A 15,614-nucleotide genomic window follows, 5' to 3' on the forward strand; every position below is an offset into this window, starting at 1 on the left:
CTTCTGTTCCTGGCTTCTGGGTCAACACTATTGATATAACTATGCATTCCGCAGAATGTGGCTAAAACTCTTTTCTGATGACAAACTCCCACTTACTTGCAGGTTTGATTTGCCACCACTTATCCTTTTTTCGATGGATGGTTTTAGAGCAGAATATTTACAAACATGGACTTCTTTACTGCCGAATATCGAAAAACTCAGTAAGTTACCAAGAAAGCAGTGACAATTAAAAACAGAACCTGCTGGCAATTTCTTCAGTTCCCTCTTCCACCATTTTATACATGTGACTCCCTGGTCAACAAGAGGAATATTTCATAGTAGTTCTTGGATCAGTGGTTTGCTCAGGATTAACTTGGGAGTTAGAGTTCATTGTAGTCACCCATGGACCAGTGGCCACCAATACTGGCTTGCAGCCTCAAATTTTATTTAAATAAATATTGTGAAACATTCATTCAAATAAAGTTTGAAACTGAAAAAGTTCCAGTGAAAGTTTTAATACATTTTCTATCCTCCATTTTATTAAATTATTGTAAATTGTAATAAAATGTCCAAAGGATCATAACATAATGTCATTAAATTATATCATAATACTAAAGAGCAATGAACTGTGTAACAGTGAAATGTCACTCAAAGAAACAGTCTTTTTGAGTCTGGAATTTTGTTCTATTCATAGACAGCTGCGTATTTAAATGTTCATCAACTATCATCAATTACTTCACTCAAATTTATTAAATTTAAACTTTAATATGCTGATTCACTTAATTAGTACAGCCACATTCCTGAAAGATGCACAGTGCTCTGAAGTTAGTGGGAATAGAGGGTCATCAGCATGTTGCTGTAGTGGGCCCTCAAAACTTGCACATAAGTTGAGTATGGTTTTCATGGGAATACTTTAGAATCAGAGCCTCATTGCTTCTAGTGTCCCCATGGTTCAATTCAATCATCTTCTTCACTTTCCCCACAAGAACCAGACTCTGAAAGTGACAGAATGATCATGTGTTTACTTTTTATATTATATATTTAAAAACTTGACATGGTTGCTGGAAGCCACTAAATGTAATTGGATAAACAAACTTATCTGTTTTGTGGCTAACCTATTAAATATAACAAGGGCTGTAAGAGAGTCATAACTCTGACTAATGAGCAAACTGACCTGACCCTTGCATAAGTGTTTTATGCTTTGCTGTTACTGAGTCAGCAGAAGAAATACAATCAGCTAATAAGTCATTTCATGAAAAGTCCAAGTTTTATGTCAAAGTCTGTTTGAAACAGATTTAAGGGAAGTGTATCTTTCCTACTGGAATGAAAGAAATGTTAATCTCAAGCTTCCAGGAGGATATTTCGAACTTTAGTTTACACTGACCAGTCACACGCATCTGTTTTCAATGTTAACATTGGTTTGTGGACTCACACACTTTGTTTCTTACATTAGTAGCTGGGGGGGGACCCCGTTATTTACATGTGCGAGATGATAAAACAGTGGTGTGCTAACTTTCATATCATGAACCAGTTCCTCTCAAGGACCATTTCCTTTTCCCAGCTGATCCCACACATTGTCTGCAGCAACTGTAGGGCTCGGTTACATAACAAAGTACATTTAGGAAAGGATTAAGAAGAGAAACATGAACATGAACTCATTTTGTGCTTGAAGACTTATCAGTGATTTAGCTTGGTGACACCAGCAACTCTGCAGACCCCGCAGGAGGTCTTTGTGGACCATTGGTGGTCAGTAGATGATAATATAAAACCTTAAAAAAACATTCGCTGCCACCACTCATGCTGTTATCACAAACCTGAGAGGTTGTTGTGATCTATCCTTGTATCTTTACTAACTCCATAGATGGTTTTTAATAGTTTGGCCCAGAAAACCTAGGTATTACATTCAGTAGAGCTAGTCAAACTATTAATTGCAGGTAATGTTCATTATGAATTTAACCCTTTTCACTGTCTGTGAATTATTTGCAAACTTTGCCTGATGAATCCACTGTGTTTGTTTGTTATTCATAAGCACTTTGCCAAATAGTTTGGATGAACAGTGGGTTGTTCAACCTGACTGTTCACTTTTTATGTAGTGTGGGGGATCACTGAACCCCCAGTTCTTTCTCTGATCTCTGACTGAGTGACAGAAACTTTTTAAACAGAAGCATGAAGTTGGATTTCAGTAAACCATTGCACAGCAAGAGAAGTGATTATTCAAAGGAGACAGGAAGGATAGTCCAGTGGTTAGGTCACTAGTCTTGGCCTTGGAAGATCCGGATTAATTCCCTGCTCTGCCAGGCTGCCTGTGTGACCTTGGACAAGTCATTTAGCCATTGTATGCTTGCCTCAATTTCAAATCTGTAAAATGGGGCTATTAGCATTTCCTTACCTCATGGGAGTGTTGTGCTATTAAAAAATGTGAGGTGCTACAGTAATGGGGGCTATACAAGTACCGTAGAGAGATTGTCTGTCTGAATATTTGCATATGAGGAATATGACACCTTGAATCACAGAAACTGAACCTGGTGGAAAATGTCATCTAAAAATGTTTTGTGACCAGCTCTAATTTTCAATATTACAGTTGCTTGGGAAGTAATCTTATAATCACTCAGCATGATTTGTTGCAGAAACATGTGGCACGCATTCAAAGTACATGAGAGCTGTTTACCCCACCAAAACTTTCCCAAACCACTACACTATTGTCACGGTGAGTGAGAATTTATTATTTTTATTCTTCACTATTTGTACAGCCTGCAAAATGTTAGGTGCTTTAGCAGGACAAAAGAAAAAGAGGAAGTTCTTATCCCAAAGAGCTAACAATCTCATTTTAGATGTGACACTACAGTGAAAATAACAATAAGGGAGGGATTGGACAAGGAACCGTGGAAGGGCATGGCAGAGAGCAGCAGAGGAGAAAGGGGCCATAGTTCATATGTTTACATAAATATGCTGCCTTCTTTAGCAGAGGTGTCTGTGCCTAGCCCTGTGGACAGATTATTTATTCCTGCTCTTTGTTAGAATGCATCCGATGAAGTGAGCTGTAGCTCACGAAAGCTTATGCTCAAATAAATTTGTTAGTCTCTAAGGTGCCACAAGTACTCCTTTTCTTTTTGCGAATACAGACTAACATGGCTACTACTCTGAAACCTGTATAGGAGTGCTGGTCTCAGTGACATATTAAAATTGTTTTTGCTGCTTATATGTAACCAATTGGGATCTATCATACCTGTTTACAGACACATCAGGCTTCATGTGTTATAGTAATTTCACCAATTAAATGAAATCAGGATGAAAATATGGAAGTTGAACAGATTGGCAGATAAAAGGATGACGTGATAAATCTTTTCTATCTCTAACTTCTATCTTCAGTTGTAATGGAACACAGTATAGATTTAATTTTACTTTAAGAATGAGAGAAATATTTCACCTTTCTTAATTTATTTTCATTTCTAGGGTTTGTATCCAGAATCTCATGGTATCATTGACAACAACATGTATGATGTAAACTTGAGCCAGAGTTTCTCACTTTCTGGGCAGGCAAAATTCAACCCTATCTGGTGGAAAGGACAGCCAGTATGTGTCATTCTTTCTATGGTGCTTGTCATAACCTCCAGATTAGCTCATGTCAAAGCATAAAATACCAAGTTGTGGGATATCAAGGTTCATCAGTTTGTTCCACAGTCCATATCCTGTGGTGTGTATTGCTGATTTTTTAATGGACGGTTTGCCTTTGATACAGGAAGAAAAGTTGTTTAACCTTTAACATCTGAATTATTTTCTATATCTGAAAACTTTATCTAATGGTGATACTTTGTGAGCAAATTTAAAATGCATTGGCCCATATTCAGCCCTGAAGTAAAATGCTGGCACCACTTAAGTGACTGGGAGTTTTACTAGATTTTGCACTTTGAACTTAGCTGTGCAAACTGCAGCAGTAACCCTTTACATGAGGTCTGAAAGTCTAGTCTAAAAACAAAAAGTTTTGTTTATAAACAAACAAACAAAAACAGTTTAATGTTATTGAGTGTCAACTGTCCTTATCTGTCCCATCATTTACAAAGCAAGGGAATGTGCAGTTGAGGACATCATAGATCTCTCACTGCCCAAGTAGTTTATTAAGTATAAAATATTGCGTATTTCATCACAAATCGATAACTTTAGCTCTGACCTAAAACTGATATTCTTTCACCAGTAATCTCAAAATATAAACAGAGCACCAAACATTTTGAAAAAGAACTAAAAATTGCGTGGGTTCAAATATACAACTTTTGTTGTTGTTTCATGAGGAATCCAATCAGCCTTGTAACGGGGACTGTGGTTGCAACCCTAAATATGGCAAGTTTATCCCCTCTGTGTAATAAAACAACATATACCTGCTGCTGAGCTCAGACTGTGCCCTAGCTTATCACAACCAAAACCACAGGCCTTTATCACTGGAACAAAAGGAAGATCATTGTTAGCTGTCAGGTATAGAATTACCCTGACATTCTTGCTAAACTGTGAACAGCCAATAGAGGGCTGTTCCCATCTTCAATCCTGTAAACAGGAGAAAAATATCAAATCACAAAACATTGCAATAGTTGGGTAATGGTAGGGCAGGTGAAAGAAACAACTGAAAAATGTGAGCCTAGCAAAGGATCTGCCCTTGCATTTTTCTGAATCTGTACTTTGGCTTGTACTGTCTTGTATGTGGTTATCCAGTAGTGTGAATGGCTTGAAATAAGATATTTGTGTCCTCTACCTAGATCTGGCTGACAGCAATGTATCAGAATTTGAAGGCTGGCACCTTCTTTTGGCCTGGATCAGATGTACCTATTAATGGAACATACCCCAATTTGTACAGGTTGTACAACAAGTAAGTTTCAGAATAGTCAAAAGATTTATGACACAAGTCTTACAAGCTGGTCCAAAGCTGCAAGTTGGCAATAGTTTTTTTAATAAAGATGAAGTATTAGAGCTCTTACCAAAGTTCTGGGAAACAGACACCAGATTAGTGTCAAATTATTCCACTTTTCCAGTGAAACTAACATTTATGGCTGAGATTTTCAAAACCACTTAAGGGACTTAGATGCCCAGTTACTGTGGATAATTGATGGGCATTTCTATCCCCTAGATGGCTTTGATAGTTTCAAATTATAGCAAAATGACAGTTTCCCACTAGAAAACAGTCCTGCAATTTTGATAAAAACAGAAAAATATTCCAGGCAAATCTGCAAAATATATTGTAGTTTCTCTGATTTTTTTAACAATGAGAATCGTCATATAGTATCTTCACAACAAGTCAATGTTTCCTAGTGTATTGTTTATAGGAAATGTATAGATTGTAGATAGGCCTGACTTGACATGAGTAACTGAACATGAGGGAGGCCTCATTTCTCAGAAGATGGGATTTAGGAGGTAAATAGATTAGCAGGCTGAAAACAGAATGTTTGTGCTAACTAATGACAGGTTTCAGAATAGCAGCCGTGTTAGTCTGTATTTGCAAAAAGAAAAGGAGTACTCGTGGCACCTTAGAGACTACCCAATTTATTTGAGCATAAGCTTTCGTGAGCTACAGCTCACTTCATCGGATGCATCCAATGAAGTGAGCTGTAGCTCACGAAAGCTTATGCTCAAATAAATTGGTTAGTCTCTAAGGTGCCACGAGTACTCCTTTTCTCTTTGTGCTAACTAAGTAAATGGGTTACTAAGATAAAAGACAGAGTGTCTGAGCTAGCAAAGATAAGAGGGGCAACACCCAGGACAATTTACTACACACAAGATAAATTGGGAATGTAAAGATGAGGTAAAGAGCAGGTCCAGCATGAATAGTGCTTGAACAGAGCATGTTCTACCAAGACTGGTTCCTGCAGAGTAACTAAGCCAGTCCAAAAATGTGTGCTGCAGTCTATAGTAATGCAATGAGATGTGCCAGTGTATATAAAAGGGAGAGGATTTCTGGGTGAATTTGGATCTGTGAGGTACCCTGATCCATCCCCTGTATTGCTATACGCCATTAAAGATACCTGAGTGACGAACTCTGGAGTCGAACTGAGTTCTTGGGAAGCCAAGTAGAAAGAGGTCTTGGAGTGGTATCATGACTTGAATGGCCAAGCTTGTTACACAGCATACTTATCTGGACCACAGTTGGTGGAAAAGGGAATTTATAATATTGGGGAAGAAAATTTGCAATTTACAGTGCTAGAAGGACCTGGACCTTGAGCACCATGTAAAATTAATAATTCAACTGTGCCAGTTATGATTGCTATTCCTAGGTGGACATGGAGTCCTAAAGAATCGTTATATGTCACTAGTATGGGTACAATAGAAAATGGAACCTATAAAGTGCATTATCCCAGTGTGAAGATGGCAGCACCAGAAGGATGTGAAATAAACACAGCCTTCTGTAAACGAATCAAGCACAGATGGTTTTGTGAGTGCTTGGCACGAATGAATCTGACCACAAGCAAGGCCCGACTAGTCATTAAAGAGAGAGTGAAGGAGGTGGTATGGCGTGGGGACACCGTATGTGCTATGGGATACCACAATTTTTCAGTGAGGACAACACAATGCCAGAGAAGCCTGGATGGATTTTGTTTGAACTTTACCTCTCTGATTCAAATTGGGACCCATGCCCTATGGCCAAGTACAGATGGAGGAGAATGTGACAGAGGCCGTGACAGACAACACTGAGTGGGAGTCACTAGTGACCAATCTCTTTGTACCCATACCTCCCTTGTCCATTAATACTATGGATTTAGTACAAAGGAAAATTGAGCCATTGGTGCCCATTGCTCAACTAATAGCCAAGCAACAGGAAATTGGGGACAATATTGTATAGGCAGTGAAGACAGCCTACTGAGCTGTACCAGAGGAAGTGAGCTTGCAACCCTAGTTCATACCTTCAACCTAATATTAAGAGGAGTCCAAATGATTACAGCCACTGTGGTCTTAGGCATGTGTTGCTGGGCAAACTTGAAAAAGAGAGCACAGAAAGACAGGAATATGATGCAAATGAAATGAATGGTAATGTAAACAAGAAAAATGGAAGCAGTGGAATGTAGGTAGGCCTGGCCTGACATGAATAATTGAACATGGGGGAGGCCTCATTTCTTGGGAGACAGAATTAGGGAGGTAAATGGATCATAAGATGTTAAGATTAGAAAATGGGTCAGTTTTCTGAAAGACAGAATGTCTGAGCTAGCTAAGAGAAGAGAGGGAATGCCCAGGGAACCATTGACTCTGAACAAGATAAAAATGGACAAGATAAGTTGGGAATGTAAAGATGAGGTAAAGAGTAGGTCGAGCATGGACAGTGCATGAACAGAGCATGCTGTACAGGGATTGGTTCCTACAGAGAAACCAAGCCAGTCCAAAAATGTGTGTTGTAATGTCTAGTAAATGCAATAAGATGTGTAAATGTATATAAAAGGGGGAGGGTTTCTGTGTAAATATGGATCCGTAATGTATCCTGCATCCATCCCCTGCATTTGAGTCTGATCAACACAGCATAGCATTGCTATATGCAAATAAAGATACCTGAGTGCCAAAAGCTGGAGTCGAACTGTGCTCTTGGAAGCCAAGTAGAAAGAGGTCTCGAAGGGAATCCCAACATATATGGCTTCTAAAATTCATAGAAATTCTGCTCCCATCAAAGTCAATTGGAATGCTGTCATTGACTTTAATGGGGTCAGGATTTCACTTCGTTTTTAAGGACAAAAGGAGCCATTAAGATCATCTAGTTTAATCTTCTGCATAATACCAGCCATAGAATCAGGGCCGTCCCTAGGAGGGTGCGGGGCCCAGGACACACACACCCCGGCCCAGACCCTGCCCCCACTCCACCCCTTCCCCCAAGCCCTCGCCCCACCTCTTCCCACCCCTGCGCCGTCCCGCTTCTTCTCACCACTGCTCTGCCCCCTCCCTACTCCTACTCCACCCCTTCCCCCTAGCCCCTGCCCTACCTCTTCCCACCCCTGTGCCGCCCTGCATCTTCCCACCCCAGCTCTGCTCCCTCCCTGCCCCCACTCCACGTCTTCCCCCAAGCCACCATCCCGCCTCTTTCTGGCTTCCGCCCTCTCCCCCGAGTAATGCCAGGAGCTGGTGGAGCGGGGCGGGGTGGGGCGGGCTGGGACCGGGTTGTTCACTGCTGCTGGTGGCAGGTCCCCGCCAATCCCCCAAGCTGCCCTGGACCCCACGTCCCGAAGCGCGGGGCCCCCCAAAGCGCGGGGCCCATGCGGTTGACCCGGTCCATCCTATGGATGGGATGGCTCTGCATAGAATTTCACTCATTAGTACAATAACTTGTGGTTGAACAACAGCATATCTTTTAGGCAGACATGAAGGGCCAGATTCTCCTTTATGCTGCCAGAGTGACAGAGAATATACTTCATCTCTTGATAAGATACTCCCATGATGAATTAACCTCACAGTTAGAATTTTTTTCCTTACAGCTGCCTTTAATATTAGTATCCTAAACTTTTCCTATTAATTTCTCAGTCATCTCCCAAACCTTTTATATAATTCCTGTAACCTCATTAGAATAACATGCTACAGGCTTATCTTTATAAGTCTGTACAAAGAAGGATGACTTTGTGGTTAGGGACTGGGAGTCAGGTGACCTGGTTACTATTCCCAGCTCTGCCAAAGACTTTTGTGTGTGATTTTGGGAAAGTTAATTTCTTTGTGCATCAGTTTCTTCATCTGCAAAATGGGGATAATAATACTAAACTACCTAACAAGGGTATTGTGAGAATACTTAAAGTTTGTAACATATATCAAAGTCCGTGGATTGTATGTGCTATATAAAGGAAACAGTTCTTCTTATCTGTTTATAGGCCTTGAACCTATAAACTCTTACGTACCTATTTAACTTTGTACATGTACAAAGTTAAGCATGTTTTCAAGTGTTTGCAGGATCAGGACCTTACTAATTGTCATTAGAACTGTTATATTTCATTAAAATATTTGGAAAATTAAACAGTGAAGGATCTCATTTATTCATTAACACTCAAAAACATATACCTGTTATCTTTTTGACTCCAACTCTTAGGCCCTAAATGAATTACCAGGAAAGTTTGCATTCCTGGGTGTTAGAAAATATATATTTTTGTATTGTGAAATGCTTTCTGACAATACCTAATTATTAATTATTATTTTATTTTATTTTATTTTATTTTAGATCAATTATATATCCACAGAGAATTTCAGAAATACTCACATGGCTTGATGGTTCCAAATCAGAGAGGTAAAGCTTGATAATATCCAACTCAGCGTTAAAGAAACCTGCTAAAAGGATTTTCACTCGTATAGATTTCACATTATTTTCATATGCTTGTAAAACAAGTGAGGCTGTATTTAGCTAGCTCAGTTATTGTTTCTTGGGATATAAAGGGCTGCTGTAATTATGCTTGTGCCTATTATCTTCCTGGATCGAGAGGTAGAGATGAAAGAGGTAAACCAAGTCCCTGACAGTATGAGTGTGGGGTATACATATCTGAATGGGAATATATAAACTGGGGTTTGTTTTATCTATTGCTGGCTTACAATTTCTTTTTTCTTTGGTGTTTCCTGGATGAATTCTGAGACATCTAGATAATGCCTGGATGAGAGTTAGAGGAAGAAAGTCTGTTTAATAAAGCCTGTACTTTTGTGGATCTATGTGTATCAAAGAATTAAGAATCTTCTCTGGGAAGAATAAATATTGTACATTATACACAGTAATGCAGACTACAGCTCAGTTCTCTAAAAGTTATTTTACTGTGGTTTTGTGGGAATTTACTCTGTTCCTATGTGCTACAGGTTAGCAAACAAGAATTAATGTTAATTCCTTGTAATTTGAGTGTCCTGCAATAGACGTATGCCAAGAGTTTTTATACCTAAAAGAGGTTGTGAACCCAGGCTCTAGGTCTGTGGTGTTCTGGGAAATGTAGGTTAGCAGTTGGATGGCCATTTTGTTCCTGTTCTGTTTGTGATTGGCTAAGTTAAATAATATTATTTTAAGAATTATTTTTGTGTAGTCAAATGGGGCAATGAATTGCCAGGTGAATTTGTGTTACATGTGAATAAATTAAAAGAAAGCTTTTCATTCTTTTATGTGAGGGATTATAGGTGAATACCTCATAGAAATAGGGGGTTAGATGAAGTTCTCTGGAATCTCACCCCGCAAAGCAGGAAGAAGTCTGGCAGTAGACTCAGATATTTTAGACATGGCCAGCAATGCAAGTAGAGCGATCTGGTCCGGCAAGATATTTATAGCTGGTACCGTGTACCGGAAAGACATAGGAGGAGCAGAATGTGGGGCCGCTGGGCCTTCCATGGAGCTGTGTCTCCTCCGGCTCTGTCTGTACAGCAGCAGCCCCGCCGGAGGACAGGGCGGACGTGGTACAGCCGCCAGAAGAGCTGTCACCTTCTGCTCCTTTCCCTGCTGAGGTTCCTGGGAGAGCCCCCAGCCCTGTCCTCCGGCGCTGTTGTACTGCCCCCAGGCCCCCCCCCCCACCCCCAAGCTCTGTCCTCCAGTGGGGCTGCTGCTGTACAGACGGAGGAGCTGCGGGCATGGGGCCGCTCTGCGGCCCAACGTTCTGCTCCTTTCCCCACTGCAGTTCTGAAATCTCCAGGGCAGCAGGAGGAGGATAGAGAGCCCCCCCCAGATAAGGGGGGTGGAACATGGAGAGAGAATGGGGAGAGCAGGGGGGGCAAATTGGGGGGGGGCGGAGTCACATGGAGGGTCACGTGCCCCTTGTTAGCTGCTGCCCCTTTCCCCCCCGTATGGTCAGAAATGGATTCCACTTGCACCACTAGACATGACCTCTAATTTTGGGTGCCTCTATTTCTGGATGCTCAACTAAAGACAATGAAGGCCACTTCTGGAAATGTGGGCCTAAGTGTTTATTCTCACAAAGCAATTGAGAGGAAACTGCTTAAACTGAGGTAAGTTTTTTTTGTTTCCTTGGAATTTTATTCAGTGTTTCCTTTCTTTAAATAAAGATTTTACAGAAACTTTCCCAAATTCTCACAGTGCTCTTTTCTTTGGTTTCTTTGGTTTCTAGGCCAGATTTCTATACTTTGTATATTGAAGAACCTGATAGTTCTGGACACTCATATGGACCAGTTAGTGGTGGAGTAAGTTGTATTTTTTAAATCTTAAGCTAAGTTGCTCCAGAAATAATGGTATACAGTAATTTATATAGTTCAGAAGGGATTGCAGAGTCCTGATTAGCATGACTTTGCTTTATGCTCTAGTTAATTACACATAGTAACTATTATTCAATACTGGAATTCAACAAACAGTGCTAACCGTCAACATCCCTATTTTCATTTTGTTTAGCCTCTTGAGAGTAGTCAGCCCCCCCCAGCATGGTTCCAGCACTGCTGCAAGTACAAAAGCAGAGCTGTAGTCTAACCAGAGTTGCAGAAAATTGGTTCAGACCTACACAGTTCTAGGAAGGATATTAAAATTCAACCATGGACATAGTTAGAACAAACTTTCATTTGGCTGATAGGTGATCCTTGAAAGCCACGTGACAAATTCGTAGAGCTGGCTAAATTCTTTTATGAGTGTGAAATATAATACAAACTCTAGTTAATATGTATTTTATTTAGTCCACATCATTCATCGCATTTTCTGTTATTCCTAACTCAAAGCATATTTCACTTTCACTTACATGCACACAGAACACTTCTTCCTGGGAAACATAGACATTTTCATACCAGATCAACCCAATAGTTGATCTAATTTAGTGTTCTGTCTCTAAAAGTGGTCTTCAAAGGATGTTATGGTCCCTCTAGTGGACAAGTATAGAACAACCAGCCTATAGGGGAAATTTCTTCCTTACCCATGCATAATCCATGTTGATTAGTGGACGGTTTATGTCTAGAAGCAGGAGAGTTTACGTTCCTTCTTCATATTAAGGTTAAGGTTAGGGTTGCTCAACACTTCCCATTATAAGGCCCTATTTTCAGTTGCTTATGATTTTGCCAAACTTTAACCATTTGAGCTGAAATTTTTCATGCCGGGGGTCTGTCACAGTCTAACTTTTTTTAAAAAAAAAATTCAGCCAAAAAGGTTCAGATCTTTCTAAAAATGAGGCTAGGGAAAAACGTGTTCTTTTGCAATGTTAAAAAAAATCCAGCAAACTTTTCTTTGAAAAGCTCTAGTGCTCCCGCAGTTGGGGCACGAATTTGAAATTTGGTAGAGGAGTTGACCTTTGTGTTCACCCAAATTTGGACAAGTTATAAGCCCTTGAAAAAACTGATGTTTTCACATGCTCAGTAGAGATTTCTTAGAGTTTAAGCAGCTAAAATCTCCAAAGGCTCTGCCCTCACTGAGCGTGCTCCAGCTCTTCACGGATCCTAGTGCTGACCAGCCTAGTGATGATTAGCCACAGAGTGACTATACATACTCCATCCCTTGACAGCTTCTACATGTGACTGGACTTCTCATGCTTCCCCACAGAACTGCTGCTGAGCATGCTGCAGCCAAGGAGTACAGGGGCAAAGCTGGACTTTCCCTACAGTTGTGGCTCCTGGATGCTCTGGCCCAGGGAGGTTCTGGGTATCAGAACTCAAAATAGGAAGCCTGTCTTTCCTGTGCTCTGAATGACTGCCTTTGACCAGAATGCAGAAAGGACAAGAGGCACATTTGCATGGAGGGGAGAGAGACGAGATTGATAGGAGGAGCCTGCTGAGAGTGGCTGAAAGGGGGCAGATCTGACAAGGAGCCAAATTGTGTGTGGGGGGAGAACTGAAGCTGGATGAGCAAAGAGACTTGGACAAGGAATCAGAAATAGGGATGAGGTGAGAGACTGAGATTGGATGCAGAGCCCAAGAAGGGACACTGGGACTGGGAGCCAGTATAGGGGGCAAATAAAAGCAGGGCATAAAGATGACTGAAGGCCAGGGGAAAGGGAAAAACATCAGATGAAGAGCCAGGAGGGGGGAAATAAGATGAGCAGGGAAAGAAGACGGGGATGGGGAGACTAGGACTGGCTGGACAAGGAGACTGGAACTTGGATGAGAAGCCTGAGGAGTGGAGAAGGGGACTGGGACAAGCATCCCGGCATAGGGGAAGAGACAAGACTGGGACAGGGACAGGATGTTGGAGGAGACAGGGCAGAAGGGATCACATTTGGGAATAATAGATTATGCTCCTCTCCAGAGCATGGAATGAAACCCAAGATTTCTGAGTCTCATCATTTTTCTGCTGTCAAAGCTAGGCTGGTCCCTGACTCCCCTTTAAGGACCAGCTCCCTTGACAGGCACCCAAAATTAGTGGTTACTTTTGTCCTTCCTCTCTTTGTGCCTCAGTTCTTGACCTATAAAAAGTGGATAATAGTGGTCCCTCATCTCACAGTTGTGGGCTAAAGATAAATTAATGTTTGCGGAGCACTCATATGATACTATAGTGATGAGTGTCAAAGAAGCCCATGTGGAAATTAATAATTCTGTCTTCAGAGCAGGGTTTGAGTAGTGTGTTGTAAATCAGTAGTGTGTTGTAAATAAGGCCTAGGGTCACTGAACATTGAGGATAAAACCAAATATTAACCCGCAGCTTATTGAGAACCGTCCATCATATACACTGAGTTCTTTGAAAAAAACACAGGAGGTCTTTGGAAAAGAACAGCATGTGATTATGTAATTAAAGACTGTATCAAAATGCATACACACAGGCAACCTTAATTCTGGCCTTCCCTAACTTTTGAGTGCTTGATTTTGAAAACTTAATGGTATTTTAATCTAAATTGTGTATAACATGTGTATATATATCATGCATACAGTAATTTTCAGGTTCCTACGGTTATGTATAAATTCAGTCTAACGTAACTGTTAGTATTCTTATTATCCATATAAACTTTTAATTTTCTTTTGATTTCTGATAACTCTTGGCCTTACTGACTTTGTACTGGACATGACTTCTACAGGTTAATCACGTTTCATTTGCATTTCATTTCACTTTCAGTTTCATTCAATGTTCCTTGGTTCTGAATCATAAGAAAAGCAAAATAGAATAACTTTCTCTGCAAGGTTTAGAAATCTCACTTAGGTTTAAAATGTTTGATAGCTGAGACTAGACAAATCATTCTGATTTAAACCTAAAGCAATATGAGTACTGTAAGTTGTAATAGTTTGAATGGAATCCAACCATTAGCAGCTTGGGTTTGCTACTGCCTACAGTTCCAGTTATAGGAAAAGTTCTATATGGAAGGCTAAGGATCTGGAATATTTTAGAGATACCATGTAATTCAAAAGTGATCTTCACTAGGATTACCCACCCTATTTGACATGCAGCATTATTGTTATAATTATTCATATTGCTACAGCATCAGGACTAGGGCCAGTGGTGAGCTGGAGCCGGTTCGCACCGGTTTGTGCAAACCGGTTGTTAAATTTTGAAGCCGGTTTAGAAACGGTTGTTAAAGGGGTGGGCAAACTCCGGGCCACATGCAGCCCGCGGGACCGTCCCACCTGAGCTCTCCGCTGGGGAGGCTCCCCTGTAAATTTTTACTCACTCGGCGGCATTCCGAGCCTTCGGCGGCACTTCAGCGGCGGGCCCTTCACTTGCTCCGGGACTCCGGCGGCACTTCGGCGGCGGGTCCTTCAGTGCCACCGAAGACCCGGAGTGACTGAAGGACGTGCCGCCGAACTGCCACCAAAGACCCGGAGCGACTGAAGGAATTGGTTCTTCAGCTTCTGGCAGCTCATCACTGACTAGGGCCCCCAGTGCAAACACATAAAAAACATAGGCTTTGTCTACACTACTGCTTAAGTCAATGTAACTTACATGGCCAGGGGTATGAAAAAACCAGCCCCAGAGTGATGTAAGTTACATGGACTTAAAGTGATGTCTATACCCTGGTATGTCACTTCTGCCTCTTTTTGAAGTGGAGTAATTACATCGACGGAAGAGTCGCCCATAGACATAATACGACTTCACCAGACACGCTAAATCAGCACCGCTGCGTCAATGACAGCGGTGCTGATTTAGTGCGGTAGGGAAGACAAGCCCATAGACTCTTTCCTGAAGAGCATACAATCTAAGGGTATGTCAGCGTAGACACTAGCTATGCCAACGGGAGGCATTCTTCTGTCACTGTAATCAATCCACCTTCCGGAGAGGTGGTAGCTAGGTTGACGGAAGAATGCTTCCGTTGATCTAGCACTGTCTACTCTGGGGGTTAGGTCAGTATCGGTACGTCTCTCAAGGGTATGGATTTTTCTCACTCCCAAGAGACAGCTATGCCGATGTAAGTTCCTAGTGTAGACCAGGCCTAAGTAGTACATAAAGCCGCAACGTAATATAAGATTTCTGGTGGCATCATGATATCAGAAATCAGAAGAATCTGAAAGTTACTGTATCTTTCTTCATAACTAGAGCTGAATAATTGATTTTTTGGTTTTGTGGCTGAACCAAAATATTTTTTAAAAATGTTGTTTCAGATCAACACGCAACAAAAATATTTTATTTTTTTCTCAGTGCAATAAAAATATTTAAAAATTCATTTGGGGTCTAATAAAATGTTTTAGTTTGATCCAAAACAAATTTTCTTGTTTCATTTCCTTTTCCACTGTTTTTTGTTTTTTAAATAAATCTAGTGAAATTTCAAAATGAAACATAGTTTAGAAATGAAAAGACAATTTGTTTAATTTAGAACATATCA

At 40.9% G+C, this 15,614-nt stretch overlaps 1 protein-coding gene across 7 annotated transcripts in view; it reads left to right on the forward strand.

The window, feature by feature from the left end:
- ENPP3 (ectonucleotide pyrophosphatase/phosphodiesterase 3) overlaps positions 1-15,614 on the forward strand; it is an 89,909-nt gene that overhangs the window by 38,920 nt on the left and 35,375 nt on the right. For all 7 annotated transcript variants that reach the window (XM_075126749.1, XM_075126752.1, XM_048844542.2 and 4 more), the window contains exons 6-11: positions 103-200; positions 2,607-2,686; positions 3,433-3,552; positions 4,725-4,834; positions 9,140-9,205; positions 11,007-11,079. In XM_075126749.1, the coding sequence (XP_074982850.1) occupies positions 103-200; positions 2,607-2,686; positions 3,433-3,552; positions 4,725-4,834; positions 9,140-9,205; positions 11,007-11,079 (547 nt within the window). The remainder of the gene's footprint in view (positions 1-102; positions 201-2,606; positions 2,687-3,432; positions 3,553-4,724; positions 4,835-9,139; positions 9,206-11,006; positions 11,080-15,614) is intronic.

Source organism: Caretta caretta, chromosome 3 (assembly GCF_965140235.1).
Source record: "Caretta caretta isolate rCarCar2 chromosome 3, rCarCar1.hap1, whole genome shotgun sequence".
Lineage (NCBI taxonomy): Eukaryota > Metazoa > Chordata > Testudines > Cheloniidae > Caretta > Caretta caretta.